The following is a 15,564-nucleotide window of genomic DNA, read 5'->3' as shown; positions in this document are numbered from 1 at the left end:
GTTAGTATAGTCTGAAGAAGAGGAGGTGCTGAAGAGGGGAAGAAAGCAATCACCTTCTAGTGTGTAGGCTTACTCACTCAGGCACTGAGCCGTTACTGGCCCATCCCTTCCACGTAACCTTGCAACACGGAGCGCTAAGCCAATTCAAAGCTTACATGTACCACAACATCAGTTGGGCTGTGTGTCCTAGATCTTATCTTTGGTGAATTTGAGGCAAGTGGCAGAATGCCACAGAACAGAGAACAAATCCACCACTACAAGGATTTGCTACAAAACAGAGTCTATACTTTTCTTTTTAAACTTGTAGCCATTACATGACACCGGTTTTGGTATGCAGATTTAATCTACAGTTTATAATTTGAGAGATGTTCTTTTTCCAAAACAGTGTTATTATGCATGCATGCCTACACACGCCATTAAGCATGGAGCAACTTTTTCCATGGTTATCACAGAGGGTAGGCTACCATTTTCACAGCTGTCCATCTTAAAAGGTCACACCAATTCCCCTTGGTCTCTGCTGTCGACTCTTACTGCTCTCAAAGTTTATCACAGTTTTTTTCCATGTCATTAGGCATACTCATCTTTTATACAGGCTATTATTGGTTAGTTTGAAGCATAACGAAGGGACAGCAGAAGCTGTAGCACAAAGCTTGTCCTCCTCTGTGGCAGGTCGGAGATTCTAAACATGTTGTCTCTCATATAGGTGTTAAACACGGCTGCCTAGTGACAATGGGCTCCATGCTATGTTACAGTTAAAACCTCAACCTATTTGAAAAAAATCCATCTTGTTGTACTGGAGGGCATATTATTTAATATGCATTGCATTGTTCAAAAAGCAAAACTCCTAAAAATGCAAAAAAATATAAAACCTCATTATAACATAGCCATTCAGATAAACAAAGTAGGTCATCGGTTCTTGGAAGCTGTATAATCGTGTTGCACCTCCCCAGGAAAGAGCACTTTTCTGTCTGGAGTCGCTCCTCCCAACCCATTAGTGAACTGTCTGCTGCTAAAATATTCCTCCTACCTACAATGTATACACCCTGCTCCAGCCCCTTTTCTAGATTGTGATACTCAACACAAGGATTGCGCTTGCACCTGAGGTCAACAAAATTACAAGCTGAATTGATTTTCTTTTACAAGAGCAGATCTAACAAGATCTAGTGTTTTGAAATGCTTTTTGACTCCTTGCAGCTCCTCTTTCTTTACCATGTTGACTTCTCTGAGTTGTTGCTCACAGTTGTTAACCTATTTCAATAGGCCATTTACAGTATATATACACAATATACTGCCTATGAAGAACATGTAGCAAAATGATGGGATTATCATTAGATGTGGCCAGTTGTTTATGTCTGCGGCCAGTATCTATCCCCACAAAAGCATCACAGCCGTACAAGATGCAGTCCAGAAAGTGTACGGGTGTGTGGTTGAGATCAAAATGAAGACAGAGTTTGAAGAAGGGTGTGGTGCAACAAACCCAATCTCACTCCTGACTTGTAAAATATGGACGCTTGAGCTTTGGCATTCTGCATCAGATACGGCACAAAAAGCTATCTCTGGCTTGAAATGGTCACGTTATTTAATCTATTGATTCATGTACAAGTCATGTCAATGTTGTTAATTGCGTTTGTTGATTACGAATTTTGAAGTAATGTATTTCAATGTGAAGCCTATTTTGAGATCACAGAACAATTATGGTAGTGAGTAGTATTGTAAAGCCTAAAATCTGCGCAGGTAGGTTGGCTGGGGTCGACCATTCGATGGGGTGGTGGATGAGTCCAACATCCCAGGAGACTGGAGTTTGTGTACTGTTTTGTGGGGCGTGTCACAGAAACATACATTTTATGACCCCACCAATCTTTTACTAAACCCAACGGTCTCGTTCTTGTGCCGTAGGCCAGTCAGTACGTCCCAATCCAGAGGGTCAAAAGTGGCGTCCAGGGTCTCAACGATAAAGGTGACTTTTAGCGTGAATGACAATCGGCAAAGGCACATGACCAAGCGTGAGTGAGAATGTGTTGGATCCGAGATAGAGTGTTACACACTTCCACTCCTGGCCGGATTTGGCGTTGCAGCTAGTGTGATCCATCGCAAGATGGTCTCCAGTTTGTATCACTGGAGTGATGCCAATTTAAACACACAAGTTCATAAAAAAAACTCTGTTGGCTTACCATCCTTGCCTTGTGAGATCAGATAGCTTTGTGTGTGTGTGTGTGTGTGTGTGTGTGTGTGTGTGTGTCCCGGAGTCCTTATGTTTTCATTTTTTTTGTCCGCCTATTTCCTTGGATTAAGATGGCAGATCTTGGTTGCATTGCACTTGGTTGAGTTTTCCCTCGCCACTGTAGCACACACTAATTGCTTGCTCTTGGGGGAATTACCAGAATTGTTGGGGCTTTGTAAATTATAGAGTGTGGTCTAGACCTACTATATCTGTAGTGACTCGAGATAACTCTTTGGTATGATTTGATACTATAAATAAAAAAGTGTGTGTGTGTGTGTGTGTGTGTTATTATCCTCAGTTTATTGAATTTCTCAGTGGGAGCATGTTATCAGCTTCTGTTTCTTACAGCTTGTTCTTAATTATTCTGTTCTTTACTCTGCATCCCATGGAGAATTTAATGACACAGAGGAAGAAAAGGAGCCAGCCAAATGTCTGTGTTTACACAAGTTCGATTATATTTATGTAAAAATATAGCCCACAGTATGCTGATTCTTTAGCTGCATTGACCAATTACTGTAGGCTGACTGAATGTAGCCTACTGTAAAGAAGGTCTGTACAGAAGAACAGAGAGATTCAGTCAAAAATTATTATAACAGTGTTTAAGAGAGTTTTAATACACAAAGTATTTATGTAAAGAAGTGAAAACTAATGATGTATTGAATGTACAGAAACCATTGCTCATTGGAATTGTTATTTAGCAATAATACTGATACTAATGCAGTATATGTGACAGACACATTGTTCACTATGTGAAATTCATCTTCACACTAGCTCATTGTGTAAGGTTGAATGTCATTTCATATTAAATGGAGGAGAAAGGCTCCCAAAAATCTTTCAACTGACTTCTTGGCAGAAGAGGAGTGGTAGTGAGGCGTTATTATGGAATCCATGCAACTTCAAGACGCGCCCTTCAATGGCATTCCCACGCTACTATTGGCCAGGTGATTATGCTTGTGCAAGGTAACAGCACCCGATTTGTTCAGGTCCTATTACCTGACCAGTCGGCTATCCTAACCTTCCACTGTCAATGCCTGGTAACAGTGGAATGAGGACAGATTGTTGATGCTAGAATATATTATGGGTTATTAATAATGTAATGTCTTCACTGTGCCAAGTAGGCTATGAAAAATAAAAAATAAACAAATCCACTATTGAAAAGACTTAGAACCAGACTATTTATGGTCGGTCAAAAGATTACTTTGCTTGGTGACTCAAAAGTAATTTTTGATGTTGCCATTCATTACGCATGGATTTTCTTTTGAGAATAAGCAATGTTGATGCGTACTAACTATAATTGCTGTAGTTTAAATGTAGCCTACAGTCATAAGCGAAATATGTATGTGAAAGTTAAATATATTTTTTACATAATTTTATTTGTTGGCTTTGTTTTACGATTTTTCATGTTCACGACTTGAGGTTTCATGATCATTGTTTGTTACTTTATGGTTCAAAGAGAGAAATTTAGATGGAACTTAATAACACACTTAATTGTTAGTCTAGATGTTTCTTTAGCTGCACTTGATAAAATAATTGTGATCTGATTAATGGAACAGAACGGGATGATATGTAATTACATTTAAAATATAGGCCAATTTTGTTGTTTTGAGCAAGAATGTTTAATGTATATTAAAGAAATGTATCTACAGTGTCAATATACAAAAATGTAATTGTAATATGACATGTAGTGTATTTATAAACTTGTGTTGTATAAACTTTAATGAAGATGAAAAAAAAAAAGTAACAGCAGAATGTGTTTATGTGAATGTAAACACCACCATCTAGTGAACATTTAACAAAATTGCAGAATACTTTTTTGTTTGCTACAATATTCATTTTCCACAGTTCCATTAATCACCAGTCGGCCATAACTACACACAAAGGCACACAGACACAAACATGTCTTGTACACACACATGTATGTGAATGGGTACACACACACACACACACACACACACACACACACACTATATGGCCCGATCTCTGAACCTGATGGGGAGGATTATATTGGCTCCACAGACACAACGCTGACCAAACCGTGTCTGCAGTTCTTTTGTTAGGGCCTCATGCCGGAAACACTTTCTGCAGACGGAATGCATATCTTTGTTTAACGAGGTAAGCATGCATGGCTAACCTGCATAACCGCAAATATGGCATGGTGAAACCAAATTTGTTGTAATTCAGAATAAAGTTCTGTTTGGAAATGTAATTATTAAACCTTTGTGGCCATGTACCATACCTCAAATAAAGTGGAGATGAGAGCTGATGACCAAATTAGTTTGTTTTATTTGGCAAGCGTACTCCGTTGGCACCTATCGAGATCGAGGATGTGTTATCCAAACGACACCTGCCTGGATCAGCATTAGTTCCTTCACTATGCAAACAAAACAATTAAAACATTTTATAATTAGTTGTTAGAAATACAAAGGAGAGACCGGGTCAAGTAGGCAATAACACAGAGAGGTGTTGGTCGTAACTGTTCATTTATCCTCCGTAGTACGGTGTAGCTCTATTTGAGGCGAGGTGCTAGTGAATGTTTCATTAATACAACCTGAGCTAACCGGGAGCAAAGGAGTACTGAAATTCAGCAGTATTGCCTTTTTTACTAATAAATAAAGTACTAAAGGCAATAAAGTAAAACGTCTAGCCTGACAGATCAATAATCCATTGAACTCTAGGTAGATTGCTTTGTTGTCCTGTCTGAGAGTGGCTCCTCAGGTTTCTCTCTTTTGGACGACCTTAACGTTTTAGCAAACAGCTTCAGAACATATTTGACTTTCAAATTAATAACTGTAACTAGTATAAAGTAATGTTATAGTATGGGCAGAACATGTCTATGCGTCACCGATTACAATACATATGTAACTATAGTTATTATCAGCATAGTCATGACATCAACCTGTTCCAGGACAAACTACGTTAAACCTACCTTTAAGGCAAACTTTAATGGCCGCCAAATGTCAATTTATATAAATACATAAATAACTCGAAGGGCATTCAGAGAACGCAGACATCTTCCCTATTTCACAGTGTTAATGCAGTGTGAATGTTCACAGTCTGGAATTGAAAAATAATTTGTCTATACGCCTTGTGATTCAGAGCCAATCTCAAATTGAATGGTTTCCTTCTTGGCCCATGCTACACCCTTCCACTTAGTATCATTAAAATCGAGCCAGGAGCATTCTGACAAAAAAACAAAAGGACAAAAAACCAAAGGACAAACCAAACCGAGAACATAACCTCCTTGGCGAAGGTAAAAAGCAGAACGAAAGGGCATTCATCATCAAGTGCAAATACTCAAAGATTACTGCCATTAGAGGACAGTGCTATTTGTACAAGAGGTGCAGCAATACATAAGCAATAATCAATCAATTAAATGTCATATCTCACTTATTCTATGGTTACTTTCCACAGGCTGTTTAAATTGTCATCCAATTTTGAAAGCTGGTTTGTGGTCAGTTTAACCAAGTAGAGATAACTGAGACAAAGCACAAGTCATAAGCATAAGTGCTGTTACAGTTATCTACTTGCTTATTGATTTAAAGCTTTGGTGTGTTACTTTTTCTATATTAATAAAAGCCTGTGATATTCAAACCATTGCCAAATGAGTTAATACAAAGCTTCTAAATACTATCAGCTCCACACAACAGTCTTTGTGTTTCTCAGCATGGCTGTGTGTAAAAAATGTTGTCGTCAGGCAAATTTCGTGTGCAGAAACTCGAGTGAAGATAATTCGGAATCTTCGGAATTCTGATCTTCGGAAGATTCCATCATGTTTTTTAAATCCTCTGCATCCTCCTTGGCTACTAGCAACTGCGTGGAGGAGAATTGAGGTCGATATTACGGAAGGCTTGTGTCATGCTGATGCAACAGTGGTGTTGTCATTAGAATTCCTCATGGGGGCCACAGAAACTACCCACTATAGTTTCAAAACTGGCTGGTCAACTGGGAGTGTTATGTAAAGTAAGCTGACACTTTCAAATCCATCAGAAGTAAGTATTCTCTATGACTGTTAAAAAACTTCTTTTAAAGGAGTGAAATAAAATCTTTACTGTACATGGTGGAATTTAATATGAAAAGGTCAGAGCCACAAAATACAATAAATGTCACATACTGAACTTTTGTTCAATAGAGTGCCTTCTGAACCGTTCGATCCAAAGCCTTTAACTGCCTGCATGCATGGCTCAGTTTCTCTGTTCGGCTGCAGTCCATGCAGAGATCGACTCTGATTTTAATGATGTATCAGTCCTCCGGAATGGCTTCATCCATCCATTTCATGTAAGCCAGATTGCCGTCCTCCACCGGGAAGCTGAGGACTTCTGGGTTTTCATAAGGGTGAACGGACCTTGAAGGGACCAACACAAACATGTCAGATAGAACATACAATTTCCTCATGCAGATGAACACTATAGCAGCAACTTATATCTGTAATAGGTAAGGCAAATTTTGACAACAAGGCAATTCAAAGTGCTTTATGCAAGACATAAAGGTAGTACGGCCAGGTATAAAACAAACACACACATAAATAGTCACCTGGTGATATCGTTATAAACATAAAATCTGAGGTCAGGGGGCGTGTTTCTGACTTTCTGACCTCGGAAAATCTGAGTTTCAAGTACAAATGGAATGCAGTATTAATAACTGCAGTTTTCAAGGCCTGTGGGTAGCAGCCTGAGAGGAGAGACGTGTTGACTATTTGCAGATCTGATCTCCTGCATTAAAAACATTATTCAAAAAGGCCTGAAGGCAGAAGTAGCAGTTCAGCAAAGTCATCCAAAACGTTTCCACAGTATTCAAGTGGCAACTGTAGATGATTAAGTATGCAAATGGATCTGAGGAATTTAAAGAGCAACATGTTCAAAACAAGCACATTCCCCTTTAGACATCTGCCTGCGCTGAAATTATTGTTAACAGTTTATAATAACGTCCACAAAATGTTAAAAGTTACAAGGAAACAAATGAGGAACTAACTGCTATTGGCATTACCATTAGTTAATGAGTAACTCGTAATCAAATTTGATGAAAAAAAAGCTACTGGTTAGTTAATTGAGAATCGAATAAGGGACAAATCGGGAACTAAATGATAACTACAGATATTTAGGAACTAATTTCTTAATGATTCATAAATATAGGATCTTCAAGGCTGTTCTCAAGTAAGTCGTCATTATCTACCATATAGTGCTCCATTAGAAATAATTATGGCTTTATACTATTATTATACTTTTTAAGGATTAATCACTTATCAATAGTTCCTGATTTGGTTCTCACTTATTTCTCAATAAACTAATCATTGATTTAGTGTTAGCTACTCTATAAAATGTGATTAGGAGTTATTCATTAGGTAATGGTTACTAAATGGAACTTGCAGTTCCTCATTCATTCTTCATTTGGCCCTCTAGTGTTCGTGACACCTATTGTAAAGTGTTAGCAAATTATTAAACAAATTGGCCATTCTACTTCCTTTCTTATGCACTTCACTTCCCTAAAACCGAAGCTGTGAGGAGTTGACTTGATAAGAATGCTTCACTATTAACTTGGTCTAACCAAGTTTAAGTTAGAAACATCAAATCCAGATTGTACTTGATAATCAAATTATTAACAAAAAGTATGTGCCTGCCAAAGACCTGCCCTTTATTAAAGCTAAATTGTTAAAAGCATTCTTTGTCAATCTAAAACATGTTTTTGAAGACAGACACTAATTGCTATTGGATAAGAGCAGATTGTTAAGTACATTTTGGCCCTTCTGTTACTTGTCAAAACAAGTAAAAAGAACATGCCGTTCACAAAATGAGCACAACGACTGGAAACAGATTGGAATAACAGAATGGGTTTGTTTGGGGTGGAGGCGAATGCTGTGCCACTGAGGGGGAGTGAACTAATGCCAGCGGTAACCAGTGCTCCCATTAGAGAATCTTATAAAGGCTCTGACACACCCGACCCGACGGCTGACCATCGGCAGAAATGGCAATGGGACTGATAACTCGGCTACCGCCAATCCAAAAGTGCCTTGGAACACACCAAAGCAACGCAGACTTGACGTTTTGCGCGTTAATGAGACATAATACATCTCCATAACAGCAGGTGGTTCTAATCTGCATTGTCGGCAAAAAAATTTAAACTGGAAATGACAAACGCGTCACGTGGATCTGGCTTGTCCCCAAATTTCAAAGCCGACAATAATGGCAGTTCATTCAGAATACAATCTCGTATTTTACAAACATAGTTCACCGACCTTGCCAGACTGTCCGACGGACGATTATCGGGTTGGTGTGTCGGCGCCTTAAAAAGGGGTGAGCCAGGGGAGATGGGAAAGTGAAGGGAGGAACAATAAGGAGACAGATCCATGAGCTGGTTGTTAACACGCTAGTCTATATCCACCACGTTCCACTTCTGGGATTGCTCTCATTCAGTCTGAAATTCCACCAAATGATTCTTTGTTCACTGCTCCTCAGGTCTCTGCAGGGTAAATCTAGACAGCTAGGTAGACTATATAGCCAATCAGGGTTTTCTGAACGTACACGTTCCACCAAAACAAGTTCCTTCCCGAGGCTATTTTGCAGTGGCATCTTGGTTTGACTCAGCGCTTAGCACCGCCCAAGACAATTGTGATTGGTTTAAAGAAATGTCAATAAACCAGAGCACATTTTTATCCCATCCCGGAATGCTGAGTGGACTAGCCAGACCTTCCTCTGCAGTGTTGTGGAGGAAGGTCTGGAAAAGCGAGACTATTAACACACTGATTTGCCCTGCTGATGTTTTGTATAAATGTCTCTGTCCTTATGTAACTGTATTATGGATTTCATTTGTCGAAATCTATTTTTCTATATCGATGTCTTGTATTAATGTTTGTCCTGAAGTGCTGTAACCATGTTTTATGTTTTAGCAGAACAGAAACCTGCTGAAAACCAGTTTTTAAACTGAGTCAGGCCCGTTTTTATATTGTAATGTAATGTTACTTTTTCTAACTTTCCTGTATAATAAATATATATGATGATGATGATGACGCTGACATTGGGGCTGTGATTTTTTTGTCCTTGTGGCACTGAGGCTGCTCGGTGCAACCAGAAATGGTCCATCAGTACTTTAAGTCCAGCTCTGCTTCAGTGGAGGCTGCCTGGCCTGAAAAGATACCTACATCTCCAGAACAGATTGAAGGTATAAGGAGGTGATCCTTTTCTGACTGCAGGTTTTGCTGAGCCATGTGTGCAGCGATAAGAGTCTGTTAAACCTTTTGATCCCTCTGATGAATGTTGGCAGAGGTCCACTAATAACAAATTGGGCTTCCAGTTTGTCCACACAGATTTCATTGAAAAAGATCACTAAAATCCTGACTTATAAATTCCTGCAAATATCTTTGGCCCCAACATGTAGAATAATAGGACTCATTTTGCTGTGTTTATTGATCAGATAGGCGTCTCTCCCAGAACTAGAATTAAAGGTTGAAATGTGTCTTTAGATGAGTTGTCCCCCTTTCCACAACGTGTGCCATCTCCACTTAAGTCTAAAGAAGATGTTTTAATGTTTCAAACCTATTTTCCAATTATACTGCCGAGGGCCTTTATGCCCCTTTGGCTATGCCCCAGATGTCCCGGGTTGAGGTAGACTCAGCACAATCCATGTAATGTGCCCTCTGTGGGAGTAAAAGTCTTGGACCTCTAGGTTTTGCACACAGATTATCCCAGCAGGTAGAGCACATTAATTCACTGATTTTGTCTCAGTGAGTCTTGGGAAAGGAATGGCTCCATTTATAGATAGCTATACCTCTAAGTTACTGTTCATAAATCATCCTCTCGTAATAATTTGTAGTTTTAGGAAATGTTCTTAGAGATTCCATAGTTTGAGAAGTAGGAAGCAGTATGAAAAAGTAACAAAAATAACAGTAAAGCATAGAGCAAGTGAGGAGAGCGTCTGCACTGTAGCAAAGCAAGGAGCAGCAATCAATCACAAATGGCTAAATGAGAAGAAATGTGGATGATGAACTCTAAACGGTTATTTGATGGCGTTGTAGTGGAAAGTTCTTTCAAGTAATGTGAAATGAGAACATCCAGTAAATTCTGCAATCCTATACCAGTAAAATATAATCTATAAAAAACTATTGGTTGCATAATGACAAACTTTAAACAATACATTCAAAAGCAAGCTGCAGCAACTAAACCTTCTTCTACCTATTTTAAGTTCTCTTACCCACAGCAACAGTAAATGAGTGACAACAATGTTATGAAAAACTATTTTTAAAAATGAAATCATGTAAGTGTTTGATCCCAGTTTTGATGACCAGTGCAGTGGCACGTTAGAGGTCCTGCTTGTTAAGAGTGGAGTAATTCTAAGTACACTATAAGGTCCAAGTTAAAAACAACCGCAATGATCCTTTAAAGCATTTCTACAGTAGAATGCACAGCTTAAAGCTTTAGTACATAACTTCTGATATTAATGAGTTGCTACAAAGCTAATTAAGACTATCAGCTCCACCCAGCTCTCTGTGTATTTCTCAGTATGGCTATGTTCATAAAATGGTGTCGTCCGACGACTTTTGTTCACAGAAACTTCAGCATAGATAATTACCTTTTCTGAAGAGTCCATCATGTTTTTTTAATCCTTCGTGTCCTTCTTGGCTACTAGCAAGTGTGTGGAGGAGGGCTGAGGGTGGTTTGCAACCACCATAGGCTTGTGTCATGTGGATGCACCAACAGTGTTGTTGTCATTATTTAAATTTCCTCATGGGGGCAACAGAAATTACGCACTATAGCTTTAAAGCATAAAGTTGGTTTGAAACAGTTTGAGATTGGCTGAAATAACCACCACACAAAGCAACCTCTCACCTCACATATTCTATGACTTGCTGGATCCTGGAGGTCTTTGTTTTCACCAGCTGCAACAACAGTGACATTTCATCTTTACAGTTGGCTTTCAGCATGCCTGTTGAGTATGTTTATCATAAAAGGACTTTGTCATTAAGCTTACCATTAGAACTTCACTTGCATCCTGGATTTCACCGTTCCAATAGTACCTAAAGATGAGAAAACCAAAGAAATTAGAACTGCATCATGCACATGAAGTACTTTAAAGGGCTAACTACCGTTTTCTTCAACCTGAACCCTATTTTCCTATATATTATGTCTAAGTGACTGATGGGGACAACAATCTTTGAAATGAATCCCGTATTAAGCAAGATCGCTGCAGTCTGCAGCAGCAAAGCAAGCTACATTGTAAGTAAATTGGGCAATCATTCAGCTTGTATTTACCTTCACAGAAGTGTTTGTTTTGCCAATGTCAGGCTCAGATTTTTACTATTACGGATGGAACGATTGTTGTTCCATCAGTCACTTACACACAAAAACATAGAAATATATAGTCTAGGTTGAAAAAACAGTGGTTACCCTTTCAATTACTAGGGGCTGAAAAATATCTGTACAGGGTGTAGCGCCTTTAAATTCAGTAAAAATAAAAATAAAAAAACACTTTAATAAAATACTGTAATTTACAAAAGAACACAACAATCACACCTTGCCCGACCATCTATTACGGCAGCTGTGATTCACAGTGGTACTGTCAAACTGTTCCAGGTAGGCTTTTATGATGTCAAGTGCAAAATTGCCTCTTTGCTTTCAAACATGGTGGTTTTTCATATGGCTCGTGAAAGACAGCAAAACCCAAACTAACAACCCATATTTAAACATGAAATGTCAAAATAAATGTTGAAGTCTGACCCTAAATAAGCATGAATATAACTGAAACTTCTTTATTACAGGCCTGCACTCATTCACACAACAAAGACACCACCTCCATCACCCCCCAAAACTATTCCAACCACATCCTCAATTTTTATCTAAAGCTCTGTTTAGTTAACAGATTTAATGCTGACTTTTCTATTCGGTTCCTCTCCATCCTCTTCAGTTCTCTCTTCCTTCCTTGTTACTTTTGTGGTTATGCATTAACAGGAACGCTAATCCATGCATATAAACGTATGACCATGTTGAAGGCTAACTGCCACTCAGTATCTAGTGATTGGAAAACTGATAAATGCATTCACATGCAGCCCATTCACTGTGTAGTTTCCTAGGTAACCAGCTATGTAGGAGAGAGGAAAAAAAGAACACATGTGTTTGTGCGCGCAAGTGTCTGCACATGTGAGGAACGTTATAACTAAGCGAGTCTGTGTGTCGGTGCCTCAGCAGGGTACAAAGTGGTGTCAAAGTAGGGGGCAAATATGACTTACATTGTAGAGGTCCTGGAGAGAATGTTAATACTGGCCGCCAGCCGCCTCTCCATGATCGCCCTGGAAAACAAAGACAGAATGGTAGGGAGCGAGGATGGAAATGGAGGGGGTTGGCATGGAAAGAGAGGATAGAAAATTAAACACTTACAAGCCACAAGGTGTTTATCATTTACAGCATGAATCTGAGCCCGGCATTATGTTGCTTGTCAAGCAGGTTGCAGGAAAACCTTTTATGCACTATAATTCAAAAAAGATGAAAAACTTTGCTTAGCTGAAATTATAGTATATCATCAGCTCAGTGTTGTCTCCTCCTCTAACAGGTGTCTGTGAAGGAGATGATTTAAATATCTGACAACCCGTACTGTGCACCAATACCTTCTGTTTTGACACATGGTAAATAGAGCTCGTTTACATGCTGCTAAAATGCCAACAATCTAAATGAGAGTGCAAACACAGCGCTGCGGGTTTGACAGGACTGTATTTCTTCTCCAGACAGAAAAGTCAAACTTTACTGTATGTCTGGCTGACTGACTTTAAAATCAAATATCAAACCAAATCCGTACCAACGTAAGGGAATTTAATTAGCATCCAGATTAAAGGAATAGTTTGATCCTGTATTAGTATTTTGGGAAGTACACTTGTTTGTTTTGTTGCCAAGAGTTAGACCCTGATGCCTCTCATGTCTGTATGGTAAATATGAACTTGGGCAAGCAGCCGGTTAGATTAGTTTAGCATAAAGACTGGAGGCAGGGGGTAACAGGTGGCGTGGCTCTCTCCAAAGATTTAAAAAGAAAATTGCCTACCAGCACTTCTAAAGCTCACTAATTAAAATGTTTTATCCCGTTTAATCTGTGCATGAACTGAAAGTGTAAAAACTAAATGTTGTGGCTTTCTAGGCCAGGTGCAGTGCCAGGAAACCAGCAGAGTTTTCAGTGAAGTTTTTTTTGTGCACACTCAGACAAACCAGATATAAAATGCCATGTTAATTAATCAGTGAGTTTTAGAGGCGCCAACATGTAACTATTTCCTTAAATGTTTTGGAGCTGAATCATTTAACATCACAAATGAAACCATGTGTTCCCAAATTAACCTTCATTGCCAAAGTGCTACAGTAGTGTTAGGCTGAAGGATTCGTTGAAAAAAATTGCATTGCAAGTTTTTGGCCAGATGTTACGATTTGATATGCTATTGTTATTATTTTTTTAAGTATAGCTAAAGTTCAATATTCACTGTGTAACAGGTAAAACATGTCATCGAGCAATTATAACATGAGACACCATCAAAACGGCTCTATATTCTTATGGAAGGATGAGAATATTGAGTGGCCAGCGATAATCAATTTCTTATAATAAGCATGGAAAATTTATCTCAAAAGCTAAAGTTATAATTATTTAAAAAACATCCAGATCTGATATGCCTCGTGTTCAATAGCAGAATCTACATTTTGCACCTTCTATGATCGCGTTACATAAACAAAAAATAAATGACACATGCTAAAAAGAGGGAATTATTGTAAACAATCTGTGACATGTTACATTATTCCAGCATTTATATTCTGAATAACAGTAAAAATAATATAAAAAGAAATAAAAAAATGTTATACCAAACATTCAACTAAATATTCACATTTGATTAATTATGGTCTTCACGATTAGCTAATTGTAATATTTCAAAATGTGATTTTTAGTTGAAAACGAGTAATCGCTCAGCCCTGAGTGTGATGCAGACTGTGAGATGTCACCTGTAGGGTGTTACTACTGTACCTGCCAATGTCCTTGGCTGCCTGTTTGTTGGGACTGTTGATGAGAAGAACAGAGTGGTGGCCTGGTACATAGCTCCCAGTGACGGCTGAATGAAGCTGGACCCCAATGGACTGCAACCCAGGATACATGGACACGGACAGGACCAAGAGCTATACAGGGGGGTTGGGTGTGATGTGGGTGCAATAAGGGACATCTCAAAGGGCTGAAATGTCAGAGTTACCCAACAGGCTTTAGGATGCATGTTTGTGCCATCCGGGGATGATGTTTTGTATCTGACAGAAATTATTGGAACATTTGGCTGTATCTTGTTGTTTTATGTTTGGATGAGACAAAGTTATAACTCAATTTAATTATCTACTGTCCTCTGAAAGGATTGCATGTTTGGATTGGCTTAGATTCAGAATTCATCCTCTTATTATTTGGCGCTGTCTGTCACAGATAAATGAGTATAGGCCTCGGCTTGGGCGCAGTGACCAATTTCTAATCTGTCCTACTTCTCTGCACAGCATCACAGCCAGACATAGCTGCGCGTAAATCCTAACACAAACATGTTAGAGAATAAACGCAATTAATAAACAGTTTAGCGACGGCAAAGCCTTCTCGTTATGGATTACTTAGGACTTTTCTCAAACTTTTCAAATGTGAAAAGATCATAACGCTTACGGAATAATGACAGTGGATCTTACCAAACATGAAACGAGCAGCATCGACCGAAGGACAGAGAGGAAGGCAGCGTCTTTAGGGCACCGCTGCCACGGCCACTCCATCCTGCCAGTGGCAACAAATGCCATTCCCAATGTCCGGCCGGCTGGTGCAGATAATAAAAGAGGGACACACTTCGTTCATAAAACCGCTGAGACTGTCTCCGGGGATGATTAGTGTTCCGTCTTTTTTCACAAGTATTACAGCACCGGTAAAACAGCTGCTCTGTGAGAGAGAAACTTTCAGAAAACTCATTACCTTTACAGAAGATGTGCATTGTGTTGACAGGTACTTCAGGTCGGACGGTCAAAGGCAGAGATAAATCTCCGCGCCGTTCGATTGGTTGCTTGACACTTCCTGACAGAAAGGCGACCAATAACATTGCAGGTTTACCTTCCGCCGCCCTGCTTCCGGGCTCGGGTCATAATCGGCTTCGGTGTATTTAGCATATAAACACAACTTCTTTCAGCCTCGAGCGGCTGTTTAAAGCTGGTTATTCTCGAAATAAGAAGAGAACAACAACTATATTTTATCATAAGACTTTGATTGAAGTTAAAGTCTTATCTAACATTTAGGCTTTTGTGCTGAGAAGAACCTAATTTATCTGTCATTTTAATTATGTAGCTATGTACACAGTTTATATACTGTATATGTACATATATGTA

General features: G+C 39.0%; 1 protein-coding gene across 2 annotated transcripts; it reads right to left on the bottom strand.

Moving 5' to 3' along the window:
- Window positions 1-6,222: 6,222 nt before the first annotated feature.
- On the bottom strand, window positions 6,223-15,263 carry zgc:63972 (protein CutA homolog). Of its 2 annotated transcripts, XM_034897178.1 has the most exons (7): window positions 15,158-15,263; window positions 14,884-15,005; window positions 14,198-14,346; window positions 12,435-12,494; window positions 11,180-11,225; window positions 11,038-11,087; window positions 6,223-6,563 (listed from the first exon to the last, which is right to left on the bottom strand). In XM_034897178.1, exons 1-7 carry the CDS (start codon window positions 15,174-15,176, stop codon window positions 6,461-6,463), a joined length of 549 nt encoding a protein of 182 aa, XP_034753069.1. In that variant the 5' UTR covers window positions 15,177-15,263; the 3' UTR covers window positions 6,223-6,460. The 2 variants fall into 2 exon arrangements, with proteins under 2 accessions (XP_034753069.1, XP_034753068.1); XM_034897177.1 differs by lacking the exon at window positions 14,198-14,346 and having other exon boundaries at window positions 14,884-15,246.
- Between the last annotated feature and the right edge of the window lie 301 nt (window positions 15,264-15,564).

The sequence above is a fragment of the Etheostoma cragini genome, chromosome 16 (genome assembly GCF_013103735.1).
Source record: "Etheostoma cragini isolate CJK2018 chromosome 16, CSU_Ecrag_1.0, whole genome shotgun sequence".
Classification (NCBI taxonomy): Eukaryota; Metazoa; Chordata; class Actinopteri; order Perciformes; family Percidae; genus Etheostoma; species Etheostoma cragini.
Note: the sequence above shows the minus strand (reverse complement) of the source record. Positions and strands in the feature narration are given on the sequence as shown.

Bases quoted from the DNA above. Each gene is read 5' to 3' on its own strand.
- zgc:63972 (XM_034897177.1), bottom strand. From the start codon at position 15,176: ATGCACATCTTCTGTAAAGGTAATGAGTTTTCTGAAAGTTTCTCTCTC. The intron at 11,226-12,434 runs GTAAGTCATATT...TCTCATCTTTAG, and splicing joins CTCTCCAGGACCTCTACAAT to GTACTATTGGAACGGTGAAA. The intron at 11,088-11,179 runs GTAAGCTTAATG...CTGTTGTTGCAG, and splicing joins ATGCAAGTGAAGTTCTAATG to CTGGTGAAAACAAAGACCTC.